This window comes from Lutra lutra, chromosome 6 (assembly GCF_902655055.1).
Source record: "Lutra lutra chromosome 6, mLutLut1.2, whole genome shotgun sequence".
Taxonomy (NCBI): domain Eukaryota; kingdom Metazoa; phylum Chordata; class Mammalia; order Carnivora; family Mustelidae; genus Lutra; species Lutra lutra.
The window spans coordinates 69,796,359-69,814,185 of NC_062283.1; the positions used below are offsets into that span (position 1 = coordinate 69,796,359).

Here is a 17,827-nt window from a genome sequence, read left to right on the forward strand (position 1 = left end):
CCCTAATGACTGGAAAAGAGGGGGCAAAATAATACAGTCCTGTTAGAAAAATAAGGAACCAATGAATTGTGTCATGAGAATACCCTTTTCTAAAAAGTCATAAGTACAAAAAAATTACAAATTCATATTAGTCAGTATTATCGAGTCCTAAAGGATGTTGCAGCTTTTTTTTTTTTTTAAGTGACCATAAGGTGATTTTAAAAAATGGAAGTAAAATATGCCCAGTATTGGTCAGTGTGGTCAGTGTTCCATGACTGGCAAATGGTATGGCTCAGGATGCCATGAACAAGGGTGTAGAGAAGCACATTCCTGACCTGATTTTCCATGTCTGTTTTGTCATTGTATTGACATCTAGCATAGTCGTCAGGACACGGTATGTCTTCTAATACTTGTTCAACTCCTGCTTATCCTTTCCACTTGTCCTACGCTTTTTGTCTACCTCCGGGCAATGTAATTTATTCTCAAATCTTTGTGAAGAACCACCTTACCATAGTATGATAGTACGTGCATGTTGAAAAAAGGATCATAGATAAGAAACAAGAAGATCAAAGTTCTAATAAAAGAAAATGATCGACTTTTAAAACAATGCTTACCATATATTACTTTAGCAAGTGGCTAAAATATAGTTATTTAAACTCTAACATCTATAGAATAAATAGAGAACTGTGCCAGAGAACATGAAATTACAATATATTTCCATTATAATTGATCCCCCTTTCTCAAACATCCCTTGCTTTATCTCTTCTAATACAAAGACAGTCCCTCTGCTATCTTTGTTCCAAAATTTAATCAAGAAAATATTAATACTTATTTCAGACTCTTAGGTTCATTAACTAATTCTAATATACTTGGCCCAATAACATCTAAATCTGCTCATTTTTTGTGGTTTTTAGGTATTTCTCCTTATCTATTTCTCTTAATATAGCTGTTTTGGGTAAGGTCTTTGTGACTTAAATAAACTTCCTTCTTTTAATTTCTCATTGGAGAATTAAGTCAGGTCCATATTTTGGAGTTTCCATCGCTCTCATCTTTCCTTCATCTCCCTCTTTGTTCCAATATACCTTAGGGGTTCTTTTTTTCCTCATCTACTATAAGATTTTCTTATTTTCAATACTGTAAAACAGGAACAATTTTAAACCTCCTCTGCTCAGGTTAACAGACTCCTTATTGTCCTTGTATTGAAAACTTGTTCCCAGTTCACAGCAATCAGATAATATCTCCATTTACCTTGATCATCCCTCCTACCATTTCTCAAATATGTTTATTATAATAAATGTAATTTTTGTTTTCATATTTAAAAATTCTTTCTTCTCCATCTCAAGTAGTGTAGGGTCATTAAAAGTGACTTCTTTGCCCTTAGAACTTATTGGGAGAGAAGCCATCTCTGGACCTCACAGTCTAAAAGGCTCTCCGCTGGCCCTCCTCCCACTGTTCTTTTTCTCAGGAGACTAGGAGTCCATAGCTTGAGTAAATATGTCCACTGCAAGACCACATTCTCTTTCTAGCCCACATTGCAGGTCCCTGGGGCCCCAGAATTCTCTGTCCAAACAGCCCCAGGCCTGCCTTCTCCCTCCTATGTGGGACTCTTCCCCCGCCCATCCTGAGAAGAGTGCTGTGCTCCACCACTATACATAGATCTGAGAGGTGACTACAGGTAGTAGCTCTTTGGTGGTGGTAGTTGGAGGATTGGATTGGTCTTGGACATGGAGGCTGTGTGTTCACAAGAGGTTCCTCACAGTGAACAGAAGAGCAGGGCCTGGGAAGAGAAGGGTTGAGGCTGGCTCTTCTCCCACCACCATGTTCACACATGAAGAGTTCTAAATTCAAATCCACCTACCAGATCATCATGGAGGTATATTGTCAAGATAGAAGAACGGGGTATTTTATTGAGTGGTTTGTTAGCTTGACTTATATTTAAATACTTAAAAATATGGTATTGGGCTTTCATTTGTACTCTTGTGCTGGGCCTTGAAAATGTTTAGGGGTGAATTTGCTCTGCCAAGTCTTTTTTTTTTTTTTTTTTTTTTTTTAGATCAGAAAAGGGGCCCCTTTCTGGCCCCTTCAAGCCCAGGTGGTGATGCTAAGTAATAAAATTTTAAATATGGTCACACTGAAGTCCTGTGGAAACCCCCTTACTCACATTTATTTCATTCCTTGCCTGGTTTTAGATGAATGCAAATGGAAACAATAGATAAGGAAGCAGGTGCTGCTGCTGCATGGGTTAGGGGAGGGGAAGGAGAGGGGAGGTGGAAGTTAGCTGGTCTTGGCCACACTTCCTCAATCCCCACTATTTGATGAGCTTTTGTATAATAGTTGCAGTGTTTGTACTTGGGTATATCATCAGTCAGAATTCTGCAGTTGAGAAGAATGAGCTGCAACTTGAGAATTGATGAAATTCCACTTGCCTGTGGCTCAGTATCCAGAGACACATCTATAACAAATTATTTGTAACACTGTTACTTTCCATGTTTCATGTTTCCATTGACTCATGACATAGTTTTGCCCTCATTGTTGCTCAAAAGTTTGAAGTGAAAATGACAAGGAATTGGACTTCTCATTCCTCATGAGGAAAATAACTTGGAAGATCATGTGCTCCATACATATCTCTGTACATGACATTGATGTCTTTCTCCATGCAATGTCATACTATTTTCTCCATCCATTAAATACACTAAAAAGGAAACCTATCATTTTCTTGTTCAACTGACTATGTTCAAATTGAATAGCAGTTTGCAGATAGATACTTGGTATACTTGGAGCCTGTGCTGACATTTACAAATTTAGGTGACTACATTTAAATGTCTACATTGACAAATGTTTTGGTTTTTGAAACCCAATATTTTAGGGGTCCATAGGGGATTGGCTATAGACATCTCCTTTTTTAATCCCAGAGCCAGAAATATGACCATAAGTAGGACTAATGACCATCAAGGGGATTTAGCACATTAAGGTGCTATTTGAAAAAAAATCAGGAAAGGAAGTGATCAAGGGGTTGCAGTTCTTACTTGTGCTTTCCCTCAACTATACTTTAGTTTCCTTTTCCCCTTCAAAAAATGCTTTCATTAACACAGAGCCGGTTCCTGTCCTTGCTCTAGGTATCATTATTATGGGATTGGCATCAAAGAGACCAGTGCATATTACCACTCCGTTTATTCTGGAAAGGGCCTGACAAGGTAGAGTTCTACTTTTTTCAAGACAAGTTCTCCGCATTTCTTTACCGATGCATAATAGCAATTGAATAAGACTCTCATTTTGTTTATTGAAATGTTTTCTTTAAAGCATCATTAATGAGAAATTAATAGTGAACAAAATCTCCCAGAGAGATGAAAAGGAGAAATCAAGGAAGCAGAATTGCCCTTAAATTAGTATTTACTGGGGCGCCTGGGTGGCTCAGTGGGTTAAGCCGCTGCCTTCGGCTCAGGTCATGATCCCAGGTCCTGGGTTCGAGCCCCGCATCGGGCTTTCTGCTCAGCAGGGAGCCTGCTTCGTCCTCTCCCTCTGCCTGCCTCTCTGCCTACTTGTGATTTCTCTCTGTCAAATAAATAAATAAAATCTTTAAAAAAATTAGTATTTACTCATAAGACTAGGTTTGTTTTCAGGCTGGTTTCTATAAAATATAGGCAGAAAAATGTATTTTTCCCCCAAGGGATAAACTGTTTTAAAAATCTGTGTGGTTGGGTTGCCAGGCTGGTTCACTCGATAGGGCGTTTGACTCAATCTCAGGATCCTGAGTTCAAGCCCCACACTGGGTGTGGAGCCCACTAAAAATAAAATAAAATAAAAATCTATGTGCTCGATCAACACCTTACAGAGATGAAAAGTTTATTATAAGTCATCTCTAATAATACATTCTTTGAATACCAGCTTACCTTAAGTGAGTTAAAGCTACTGACCTGTTGAATCTGTATGAAAGAAAAAACACAAATGAATATAAAGAACACACTTCTCTAATCTATCCTTAGTTATCAAAAGGAGGTCATGAATAAGTGGGGTGACATCCAACAAAACCAGTGATACTATACAATTATTATTTTTTAAATATTGGAGCTCTGAATAATTAAATCTGCATCTGATGTTGACTTATGGTAATCTGCTCTTAGCTTGCAAAGGAATAAATTAATTTGAAAAATAAAGTAACTTGTATAAAAAAATCATTTGGGTCACCTAAGTCATACCAAGATGAATTCAGATGTGGTAAAGAACATAATGGTGGCTTACTGGCTATATTTACTGGAAAATGAACGTATAGCCTGGACAAAAATGAATATTTCGTGTCAAGTGTGCTTTGCTTGCCTCAGATCTTATCTGATTTCCTTAAATATTCTTCATTTTACTTTCCCTTAATAGTTTATTTTTTAAATAAGTTGAGAAGAATGTGTGGGTCTCTTTGAAAATCAAACTGATTTCTCTAGGTTTATTTCACTAATCATGATCGAAGTCACCACTTTAGTGGGCCCTCTGCATTTCTTTGATTGTTGTAATTTTATATTTCTATTTTAACTAATGGACGATATACTGATTTTTAAGGTTTTCTGGAAGCAAGCTGAAGAATGAGGTAAGAATTATTTTCATTTCTATTTGTGTCTGCCATAACATATACTGCAAACTGAACAATAAGTGCTAACCATCCTTGCTGGCAAATATACCAAAAAATGTTAGTTTCCGAGGAGCCTGTTGAATGATTGAGAACTTCAGACAGAGCTAAGTTCAATTTGGGGCAATTGATGTTTCTTTACATGGACCTACTGAACAATTTCCAGTTAGCCTAGGAAGGGTAATTTTTCAATTATTCTTGCCTAATATCAGATACTTAAGCGATTGCAAAAAAAGACCATTCCTGATCTAAGAAATTTCTATTAAATATAAACAGAAAGACTAAAACTGGGGATATGGAAGGAATTGGTATTCGGAATATACCCATTTAGACAAAACCTTTAATAGTTATCAAGAAGCCCAAATTTTATGCTGTGGTTTGTTTGAACCTCGTGTGTGTGTGTGTGTGTGTGTGTGTGTGTGTGTGTGTGTGTGTAGGCAGTTTGCTGATCTCTTTTACAATGTGGAGATGGTGTGGGAGCCAGGGAGAAAGGGTACGTGTCTCTAGCACGCACACACTCAGACACTTTCTCCCTAGACTCCCCTCCCTCTCCCTCCCCCAGCCAAGGAACAGATCAGCAAACTGCTTTTATCTAAATGAGTTAGACTACCATTAGGGACTGCATGGCTAATTAGGCACACGATAAGGCCTTCATTATCCTCAAGTTATCTAATCATTAAAAAGAGGTGCCACAGAACTAAGGGCACATGACAATGTGTTGTGTGGTAAATCTGGACCTGAGGTAAATTGTAACCCCATTAGTTTGGTGAAATGATGCAAGCATATTACCTTAAGAAATAATATAAAACCCCCAACCCTTTGAAATGACCAATTTCTTCCCACCAATGCTTTTAATACAGTTAATGGCTAATTACATAATAAAATCCTCTAGATTGCCCTTTTTATCAATGAAATAATAGCTCTTTATTAGATAAACAATTGTGAAAGTGCAAAAATATTGACTTAGAAATACACTTCAGTTGACTGAAGTTTATGTCAATAGGGAATTTAAGTAATTTCTCTCAGGTGTTCTTTCTACCACTTTGATGAGGCTGCTGGTGCCAGTGAGCCATCAGCTGTTACAACATGTGTACGGCAAAGCTCACTTTACAGAATAAAGGAAAAAGTGCTTCTCGGGTGTATTGTTTCCTCCTCAGAGGAATCCACTACAAATTCAGATATAGATTTTGTTAATAAATTTAAAATATAACACTTTCATTAGGCTACACAGCCTATATTTCCAAAGACACCTGAAATAATAATAGAGTATCGTTATTGTGATGATTATAGAAATGAACACGAGGGCATCCTAAAGACTCAGAACTGCCCCAAATACTTTTAAAAATGATAATAGAATATTTGTTTAACAAAGTCAAAATTTTAAAAAATTATTTTGTACCTGAGGTGATCAACCATCATAGTTTGCTCAGGACGTGAGACTTTCAGTATAAACCTACATGTACTTCAGCTCATTTGAACACTGATAACTGTGAGGTAGGGAAAATAGGTGTTAGCATTGCTAATTTACAACAGTTCTATTTGCTTTTTAAAATATTCTGAATAAAGTTCTATTTTTAAAAACTTATGGGCAAGATATTAATGTATAGGTATATGGAGTTACAGGTACTAGGGGGCAAATAGTGAATGGACAGATTTGCTCTTTTCCAGTGTAGCAGGAAAACATGTCTTTAAAAGTAATTATACGTGGGGCCCCTGGGTGTCTCAGTGGGTTAAGCCTCTGCCTTTGGCTCAGGTCATGGTCTCAGGGTCCTGGGATGGAGCCCTGCATCAGGCTCTCTGCTCAGCAGGGAGCCTGCTTCCTCCTCTCTCTCTGCCTGCCTCTCTGCCTACTTGTGATCTCTGTCTGTCAAATAAATAAATAAAATCTTTAAAAAAAGTAATTATACATAATTACAAAGGGTATCATGGGTGTTAACCTAGTTAAAGTGGTTAAGGACATTCCCCATAAGAAGTGACATTTAAGGAAAGAACCGAGAATAAGTGACAGTTTGGAGGAGTGGAGTTGGGGAGGAGAGGAACGGTGGATGGAATAGAGGTAACAGCATAGGTTAATGTTTCTCAGACTTAGTATTACTGACATTTTGGGTGACATAATTCTGTGCTGTGGGGGATGTCCTGTGCACTGAAGGATGTTTAGCCATATCACAGTGTCTCTGGTTTTTATTCACCAAATTCGACACCCTCCCCCTTGTGACAACCAAAAATGCCTCAGATCTTACCAAACGTCAACGAGGGCTGTATGGGAAGGCAGACAAGAGGAGCATCGTGTCATAGATATATGCATAAGTCTGGATGAAAATATCTGGACTAGGATAATAGCTCAGGGATGGAGAAAAGTGGGTGATTTTAGCTAGGAAACAGGGGAAAAGAAGCAGGCAGAAAGAATAGAAAGATAATGGGTTCAGTTTGGGACTCATCGTATTTGAAGTTCCTATGAAATATCCCGTATAGACTTGAAGTGAGCAGCTGAATATATGTGACTGGAACAGAGGACTTAGCTAGACATTTACTTTGATGGGGTTTGAAGCCATGGTAATGGATAAAAGTGTCTAGGGAAAAACCCAAATAATAACGGAAGAGGCCATGAGAAAAGAGTTGTGAAAAGCAGGGAAAAAGAGATAAGGGTTGGTAAGATAATTGAGGAGAACCCAAAGAGGTAAGAAAAGTAAAAGGGGGAATTTAGTGGCACAGAGGCAAGAGAAAAGAACGCTTTCAACAGAAGGGAATGGTTACTGCCATAAAATGGCGCTAAAAGCTCATCAAGACAATGGCTGAAAAAGGTCTATGATATTAGTTAACTGGAGAGAATTAATGACTTTGGGAAAAAACTTCAGTGGAAGCTGGGGTTTGATTGGTTTGTGAAATAAGTGGGAAGTGTCAGTGAATGTAGAAGATTTAGCCAAGTCGAGGGTGGTAGTTGGAGGAGGACTTGAAATTTAGTTTTGAAAGATGATTAGACTATCATTCTAATGTTGATAAGACAGATCCAGTAAAGAGTAGAGACTGGAGATATAAAAGAGAGGGGGAAAGCTGAGAGCCCAGGGAAGAGCTTCAGAGTGGAGGAAGTGGCTCTAGAGGGAAGGAACACTGCTCTCGTTAGAACAGGAAGAGGAAAAATTTAAGTTCAGTTGCAAGTAGATTTGTAGATTTTGTGGCAGGAAATTGAGGTAGTTTGGTGGTTTTATATTTCTCTCTGAGGTATTATTAGTCAGTTAGGTCATCTGTAGTGAGTAAAAGTCATGGGGTAAGAAGAGTTCGAAGAGCTTAAAGAAAGTCCCAGTTCTCAATCAGGATGCCACAGAGTTGTAGCCCTCGGGACTCGTTGTATGTAAGGACTGTAGGTATGTAAGGAACAAGTTAGGCATATAGAATGGTACTGGCCAAATACCATCCTTTGGAAAATTCTGAAAGGGGTCATTCAAATCTTTTTCTATAGGACTTAATTTTCTCACAGATACCCTACTAAGAGAGGTGGGAACAATCTCTATGAAAAACAAGAAATGTAGGGCATTATAAAATTAAATTGCAGGAACCAGAAGAAATGCAAAATATTTAGGAGCAACCATAATAAGAGAAGCATATTACCTATTTGAAAAAAAATAGGCATAATTTTTTTTATTTATTTTTAAAACTATTTTTTTAAAATAATGGTAAGTATATTCTTTAATCCCTATCCCCTAGCTCCCTCATCCTCCCACCTATCTCCCAGCTGGTAACCATCAATTTGTTCTCTATAGTTAAGATTCTGTTTCTTGGTTTGTCTCTCTCTCTCTCCTTTTTGATCCTTTGCTCATTTGTTTTATTTCTTAAATTCCACAGAAGAGTGAAATCATATGGTATTTGTCTTTCTCTGACTGACTTATTTCGCTCAGCATTATGGTCTTTAGCTCTATTCATGCTGTTGTAAATGACAAGACTTGATTCTTTTTAATAGCTGAATAATCTATTTTATATATAATGTATATACATATATCTATGTATATGTGTATATCTGTGTGTGTGTGTATACACACACACACACACATCACATCTTCTTTATCTATTCATCTGTTGATGGACACGGGCTGTTTTTATAGTTTGGCTATTGTAAATAAAGTTGCATGTGTTTTTGTATTTTGGGGGTAAATGCTCAGTAGTGCAATTCCCGGATAATAAGATAATTCCATTTTCAATTTTTGAGGAACCTTTATACCGTTTTCTAGTGGGAGCACCAGTTTGCATTGCTACCAACAGGTCAAGGGCTTTTTTTTTTTTCCTCTACAGATCCTCACCAATACTTGTTGTTTCTTGTTTTGTTGATTTTAGCCACTCTGACATGTGTGAGGAGATATCTCATTGTAGTTTTGCTTTGCATTTCCCTGATGTCAAACATCTTTGCATGTGTCTGTTGGCCATCTGTATGTCTTCTTTGGAGAAATGACTTTTCATGTTTTCTGTTATTTTTAATTTGGATTATTTATTTTTGGATATTCAGTTGTATCAGTTCTTTATATATTTTGGATATTAACCCTTTATCAGATACGTTATTTGCAAATATCTTCCCCTATTCAGTAGATTAACTTTTAGTTTGGTTGATTGTTTCCTTCACTGTGCAGAAACTTTTTACTTTAAATGGAAATTTTAAGTGAAAACACATATCCCATTCCTGGATAGTTATGCTAGATATTATAAATGTACCAATTCTTCCTAAATTAATTTAGACATATAATACCCCAATACAATTTTGAGTGGGTAGCTAATTTTTGGAAGTGATTAAAATGACTGTACACTTGACCTAGAACAATATGCGGAAAGTAATAGTTAAGAGAAAGGTAAACAAGAATAGTCAAAAGGGACCTGTCTGCGAGATATCAAAATATTATGACACTATGATACGGACTCAACTGTAGATGGAACAAATCTACAGCAAAGATTAGAAAAAAGACCCTAGTATACATAAGAATTTACTGTACAATCAAAGAGACATTACAACCAATGAAGGAGAAAAAAATTTTTCTTCAGTGAATTGTCTTACGTCCTTTTCAGAGGAAGATGTAGTATCAAATAAATAAATAAAATCCTTCCTCATATAAAGTTAGAAAAATGAACTATTTTGGAAAAAAAAGTATATCTCCTGCCTTGTATGAATTTCATATAAATTATTGAATATAAAAAATACTTAGAAGGGAACATTTATATCTACCTCATTTTTGAATGATTTCATTTTCTAAGATGAAACCAACTTAAGAAATTTCAAAGGAAAAATAAAGAAGGGAGAAATTAAAAACTACTCTGTATCAAAAGCATCATATATAAAATTTGTAGTCAAAACAAAGACTGGAGAAAATATTTTTAGCAAATATGACAATGGGATAATACTTCTACTAATAAGGAAATCCTATCAATTTATAGAAAAATATGAGGACAACACAACAGAGTAAAAGACGTGAATAGAAAATACACATAAAGAAGGAAAGGTTAATAAATGCATGAAAAGATGGACTGCCAATAAGCAAAAAAATTTTTTTAAATTATATAATTGTCAAATATTAAGGAATTACTATAATGGAGATGGTCTGGTGAGATAAGCTCTTTCATATCCTTCTGGTGAACACTGAACAAACACCCTGGAAAACAGTTGCAAGGTCTGTATCAGGTCTTTAAAGTGTTCATACTCTTTCTCCCACAGCTTCACTTTTGCATGAATCTCACATAAAGAAGTAACAGAAAACGCTTATAAAATATCATGCAAAAATTGTGATTGGCTACTGTAAAAAACTGTGTGCCCCTAAATTACTACTAATAAAGAAATGGTTACATCATTTATAGGACTTTTATGGGACTGAATATTATTTCATTTATTTAGGGTCTCTTTTAATGACATGGAAAATGTTAAATAGGAAGAAAAAAGGACACAAGAGCAAATATATGCATATATGGCTTCAAATATGTAAATAAAATTGGATATCCATATGTCATAGATGAGTGACAGGATTAATATTCATAACTATGCTGTGCAATATAGTAGCTACTAGTCCCATGTAACATTAATTATATAAAATATTCAGCTTCTCTGTCATATTAGCTACATTTCAAGTCCATAATAACCACATATGGTATTGGAGAGTGCAGGCATAGATCAATTTCATCATCACAGAAAGTTCTGTCAGATAACACTGCTTTAGAATATCTAAAATATTCAACTCCATGATAAAAAGACAACCCAATAGAAATATAGCATTCTATATGAACGTGCAATTCACACAAGATGAAAAAAATAATTAGAAATGTATTGGTGTTCATGGCGCCCCTTCTAACTGACCAGGTTTCATAACATATGGCCAACAAATATATTGAATACCATTCCTCTCCATAAACATATGAAAAGGGCTCAACTCAATCAGGGAAATTTTAATCAGGAAAATGCAAATTAAAACCATGATGAATAATCATTCCACTATTATTGGAATAACAGCAGTTAAAAAGTCTGAAAATAAGCATTGTTACAAGTATGGAGCAAAGGAACTCCAAGGAACCATACGAGGGACAGTCACTAGTAAAGACAAAGGTGCACACAACTTATGACTGCATTCCTGGAGAAAGCTTCACACTGTGCACACACAGGCACACTGGAGTGTGGTTGGTGATCCCAGAATGCTGGAAAATCAATGTCCATTATGATATAGTGAGAGAATAAATTTTAATATATCTATACAAGGTGATACTACAGTGCTTTGGAAGTGAATGCATTAAAGCTATAAGAATCAAATTAGATTCATCTCAGAAACATACAATTGAGTGAGAAAACTCATTGAGTATAGGATACATACTGTATGGTACCAGTTTTAAAGCAATAGCATATATTACTTTAAAGTATTTACATATGAGATTAAGTTTTAGAGGTTTAAATGGGAGCGGTGTGAACTAAAGAAAGAACATTATTTCTTGTGGGGAAGGAAGGGAATAAGATTAGGGAAGGCTACAGAGGACGCTTTCATATTTCATATGTGTAATGTCTCAATCAGGTTGGTTAATACATGGCTATTTATTACATTTTATCTGTATCTTTTTAAAGTTTTAAATAGTTCATGATATAAAAGCAAACAAATGGAAAAACAAGAAAAGTAAAACAAAAGGACAAGAAGAGGATGGTAAGAGTAATTATCAGTTAGTGATATGAATTTCGATTATTTTAAATTTTTACTCATAAATGTAGTGGTTCAAATTTCAGGAATGTCTTAGAGAATGTTTCAGAATCGTTTAATCCTCGGGAATAACACTAAGAAAACCTAGTCTCAATACTTTGTCCTGATCAAAGGAAGCCTTTCTTTTCCTGTGAATCTCTAGCATGAGCCAAATTTTGTTTTAACTAAGCTCCAGTAGTGAAGTTGCCATTATTTCTTAGGGAGTCAGCCTCTTGACTTCGTACCTTTCAACCAGGAAGTTTCCCTGATAGCCTGAATTTCCTTCTCCTTAACATCGACCATTCATGGCCAGTTTAACAACTTTGCACCGAGATAAATAACAAATCCTCCCTCCTTGGTATATGCTTTGCAAATATTTGCGGAGTGTTATCATGCTCTCTTTTAGTCATCACTTAGCCAAACTGTGCTGCTTAAAGCCTTTAATCTTTCCTCATAAATCAGACCCTCTTGCCTTCTAATCATATTGTTTCTTTTCTGTAGGTTTCTTCTTGTTTTCTTTGGGACATAAGATTTTTAATAGTTTACCCAAGAGTACTGAAGTCATCAGATGAGGGGAACTCTCCCCCACCCAACACACACCCCGGCCTATGACCTGGCACCAATTGTAGTGCAATTAAAATAGCAAACATATTAGTGTGATTAAAATGATCATGTTTTACTTTTTTTCCCTGCTTGTCAATTGTCCCTTTCTTTTTGTTCTAGACAGCATATTATTATTTGATTTATGCCAACTTTGCACACCATTGCTAACCCAACATATTTAATTTTTAAAATTTTTCTTGGGCACTTTTGCCTCCTGTTGATGTTCCACATGTTGCTAGCTGCTAGGACACAAAACTACTATTTATCTAGATGAGAGTTTTAAATAGATATTTATATAAAAGACATATAATATACTTTGTTCTTTAATATGTGTTTCCTTAGCATGCAAACATTTTTTTATTGAGAATTTTTTTGTTCATCACACACACACACACACACACACACACACACACACACACATTTTAAAAATAACCATAAGATAAAAACTCAAGACCTACCGCATAGACTAACAGAAAGAAGTCCTCTGTGTGCTCCTACTCCAATCACTTTCCCCTCCCTACCTACAAAAAGTTACTGTTCTCCACAATTTGGTGCTAATCACTCCTTTATTTTTCCTCAAATTTGATCAGTTACGAATATATATCTAAACAATGTGGTTATGGTTATACAACAATATGAATGTCCTTAATACACTGAACTGTACACTTTTTTTTTAAAGATTTTATTTATTTATTTGACAGACAGAGATCACAAGTAGGCAGAGAGGCAGGCAGAGAAAGAGAGGGAGGAAGCAGGCTCCTTGCTGAGCAGAGAGCCCGATGCGGGGCTCGATCCCAGGACCCTGAGATCATGACCAGAGCGGAAGGCAGAGGCTTCAACCCACTGAGCCACCCAGGCGCCCCCACTGAACTGTACACTTTAAAGTGGTGGATAGTTCTATGTATTATTTATCATTGCTCAGTTTATTATTGCGTGTATTTATTTGTCCCACATAGAATAGATTCATTTTTCGGTGACTTTCTGGTTTCATTCAGCATTAAATTTTGTGATTCATTGATGTTGATGTACATATAATTTTTTTTTTTTTAAGATTTTATTTATTTGTTTGACAGACAGAGATCACAAGTAGGCAGAGAGGCAGGCAGAGACAGAGAGAGGGGGAAGCAGGCTCCCTGCTGAGCCAGAGAGCCCAATGTGGGGCTCGATCCCAGGACCCTGGGATCATGACCTGAACTGAAGGCAGAGGCTTTAACCCACTGAGCCACCCAGGCGCCCCTACATATAGTTTTAATACCTTTATTTGTACTGCTGTATAATATTCCACTATAGGAAAATATCACAATGCATTTATTTATTCCATTGTTGGTGGAATTTTTTTTTGGCTGAAAAACAATATTGCTATGAACATTCTATAAACAGGTACAGAAATGGAATTCTAGGTTCTAGGATATGCTTAATGTGTATTTACTGGTTACAATTAAGTTGTTTTCCAAAATGGTTATATTAATTTATGTCTGTCCAACTGTGTGTGAGCATTCCTTTTGTTCCGCATTCTCACTGATACTTGGCCTTGAATGATATTTTAGTTCTTTCTAGTCTGATGGATGTAAAATGGTACCTGTGATTTTCATTTGAAAATTATTTTTAATAACTATATCAAAAATATAAGCTTACATTTTTTGGGATTTTTATTGGCCAATTTTCTTCTATGAAATATTTGCTCAGATCACATAATTTTTCTATTTTAAAAATTTGATTCTTAGGAGTTTTTTTATATTCTAGTTACTAATATCCCATAGGTTATGTGTTGTAAATAACTTCACCCTGTTGGTGGCGTGGCTCAACATCCTATAGTGTCTTTCAATGAAGATATTTTTAAATTTTATGGTTAGTGTTTTTTTGTATCTTGTTTTTAAAAATTTGTAGATCCTAAAATATTTTCCTATATATTCTTTGAAAAGTAGAAAGTTGCTTTTAGCACTTAAGTCCTTATTTCATCTGCACTTTTTTTGAGGTTTTTTTGTTGTGGTGGTAGTAAACTACACATAGCAAAATTGAATTCTTAATCATTTTTAAGTACACAGTTCAGTGGTATTAATACATTCATATTGCTGTGCAATCATCACCACCATCTATCTCCAGAATTCTTTTAATCTTGCAAAACTGAAACTCTAAACTCATTAAACAATAACCCCTCCTTCCCCTCCCCCCAGCCCCTGAAAACTGCCATTCTACATTCTGTCTCTATGATTGTAACTACTCTAGGTAGCTCATATATGTGGAATCACATAGATTGTCTTCTTGTGACTGACTTATTTAACTTAGCATCATGTCCTCAAGGTTCATTCATGATATAGCATATGTCAGAATCTCCTTCTTTTTAAAGGCTGAATAATATTCCATTGCATGTATATACAACATTTTGCTTATTTATTCACCTGTCAGTGGACACTTGGATTGAATAATGCTGCTATGAACATAGGTGTGCAAATGTCTCTTTGAAACCCTGCTTTCAAATACTTTGGATATATACCCAAAAGAAGAATGACGACATTATATAGTATTTTCTTATTTAATTTTCTGAGGAATCACCATACTGTTTTACACAACTATACCATTTTATATTCCTATCAACAGTACATAATCATACATGTCCTCATCAATATTTGTTGTTATTTGTTTGTTTTGTTTTGTTTTGTTTTGTTTTAATACTGGTCATCCTAATGAAGGTGAAGTGGTATATCCTGTGGCTTTGATTTAAGTTTCCCTAATGATTAGTAATGTTGAATATCATTATGAAATGAGCTTGTTGATTAACATATATCTTCTTTAAAGAAATGTCAGTTCAAGTCTTTTGTCCATTTTTGAAGTGGGTTGTTTGTTTTATTGTTAAGTTTTACAAGTTCTTTATATGTCCTGCATATTAATCCCATATCAGATATATGATTGGAGAATACCTTCTTCTATTGCATTGATTGTTTTTTACTCCATTTGCAGTGTTCTTTGATGCACAGAAGTTTTTCATTTTTGTGAAGTCCAATTTGTCTATTTTTGTTTTTGTTGTCATATCTAAGAAATCATTGCCAAATCTAAGGTTATGAAGATTTTATCCTGTCTTTCCTTCTTTTTAAAAATATTTTATTTATTTATTTGAGAGAGAGAGTACAAGCAGAGGAAGGGACAGAGGAAGAGGGAGAAACAGACTCCCTGCCAAGCAAGGAGCCCAATGTGGGACTCGATTCCAGGACCCTGAGATTATGACCTGAGCAGAAGGCAGATGCTTAACCAACTGAGTCACCCAGGCACCCTGCCCTGTCTTTTCTTCTAAGAGTTGTATAGTTTAGGTCTGATATTTTAGGTATTTGATTCATTTTGAGTTAATTTTTTACGTGGTATTAAGTAAAGGCCTATCTCCATTCTTTTACATGCAAATATCCAGTTTTTCTAGCACCATTTGTTGAAAAGACTGTCCTTTCCTTATTGAATATTGTTGGCACCCTTGTCAAAAATCATTTGGCAGTTTTTGTGAGGGTTTATTTCTGGGTGTTCTATTTTGTTTCACTGATCTATATGTCAGTCTTTGTGTCACCTCTAGTTTCTTTTGATTATTGTAGCTTTGTAGTAAATTTTGAAATCAGAAAGTGTTAATTCTCCAACTTAGTTCTTTTTTGGGGGGATTATTTTTACATTTAGCATCTCCTGGATTCCATGTGAATTTTAGGATCTGTTTTTCTATTTTGACAAAAAACCGTCATTGGGATTTTGCATTGAATCCTTGGGTTGCTTTGGGTACTATTGACATCTTAACAATAAATTTTCCAATTTATGAACATAAGATGTCTTTCCACTTATGTTTTAATTTCTTTGAGCATTGTTTTTTAATTTCCATTAACAAGTCTTTCACCTTCTTTGTTATGTGAATTACCATGCATTTCATTCTTTTTGATGCTATTATAAATAAAATTGTTTTCTTAGTTCTTTTCAGAATTTTTCATGTTGACTGGATCCTGTTACTTTGCTAAATTCACTTATTATTTCTAATAGGGTTTTTTTGGTAGAATCCTTATGATTTCCTACATATAAGATCGTTTCATCTACAAACAAATAATTTTACTTACTTCTTTCTAATTTGGATGCATTTTATTTCTTTTTCTTACCTAACTGTTCTGGCTAGGACTTCCAGGACTACGTTGAGTAGAAGTGTTGAAAATGAGCATTCTTGTCTTGTTTCTGATATTAAAGGAAATATTTTCAGTCTTTCACCATTGAATATGATGTTTGTTGTGGATTTTTCATATGGCTTTTTTTACATTGAGGGACTTTATTTGTATTCCAAGTGTTTTGATAATTATTATTATAGAAGTGTGTCAAACCTTGTCAAATTCATCATTGGAAATAATCCTGTGTTTTTTCCCCTTTAATCTGTTAAGGTGGCATATGACACAGATTGATTTTTATGTGTCAAACCATCCTTGCATTCAAGGAATAAATCTCACTTGGTCATAGTGTATAATCTTTTAAATATGTTGCTGAGTTCACTTAGTATTTTGTTGAGGATTTACGCATGAATGTTCATGAGATTTATTGTTTTGTTTTGTTTGGTTTTCTTATGGTGTCTTTGACTTTGGTATCAAGATAATTTTGGCCTCATAGAATGAGTTAGAAAGTGTTCCCTCTTCCTCAGTTTTTGGGAATACTTCAAGAAAGACTGATGCTATTTCTTTATATGTTTGGTATAATTTACTAGTTAAGTCATTAGGATCAGAACCTTTCTTTGTCAGATTTTTGATTACTGATTCAATCTCCTTACTTGTTATAGACTGATCCAGATATTCTCTTTCTTTGTGATTCCACCTTGGTAGAATTTGTGTTTCTAGGAATTAATCCATTTCATCTAGGTTATCCAACTTGTTGATGTACAGTTTTCATGTACATTCTTACAGTTCTTGCTTAGTGGAATCAGTTCTTTATTTTTTATTTTAGTTATTTGAGTCTTCTCTATTCTTTTTTGAAGTCACTTTACCTATGAGTTTGTCAATTTTGACCTTAAAGAACTAACCTTAAGTTTCATTGATTTTTTTTTATTGTTTGTATATTCTCTATTTCATTTATCTCTGTTCTGATCTTTATTATTTCCTTTCTTCTGCTCACTTTTGGTTTAGGTTGTTATTTTCCTAGTTCCTTAAGTTGTTCATTTATAATCTAAATGACTTGATATCTTTCTTATTTTTTTTTTAAGATTTTATTCATTGATTTGACAGACAGATATCACAAATAGGCAGAGGCAGGCAGGGAGAGAGGGGGAAGCAGGCTCCCACTGAGCAGAGAGCCCGATGTGGGGCTTGATCTCAGGACCCTGAGACCATGACCTGAGCCAAAGACAGAGGCTTAGTCTACTGAGCCACCCAGGCACCCCTCTTTCTTGTTTTTCTTCTTCTTCTTTCTTGTTTTTTAATGTAAGCATTTATAGCTAAAAATTTCCCCT

The 17,827-nt window shown here is 35.3% G+C and overlaps 1 protein-coding gene across 1 annotated transcript in view; it reads left to right on the forward strand.

Annotated features, from left to right (window-relative positions):
• RFX6 (regulatory factor X6) overlaps positions 1 to 17,827 on the forward strand; it is a 58,337-nt gene that overhangs the window by 14,440 nt on the left and 26,070 nt on the right. The window contains exons 5-6 of the mRNA XM_047734168.1: positions 3,096 to 3,173; positions 4,528 to 4,555. Of these exons, the coding sequence (XP_047590124.1) occupies positions 3,096 to 3,173; positions 4,528 to 4,555 (106 nt within the window). The remainder of the gene's footprint in view (positions 1 to 3,095; positions 3,174 to 4,527; positions 4,556 to 17,827) is intronic.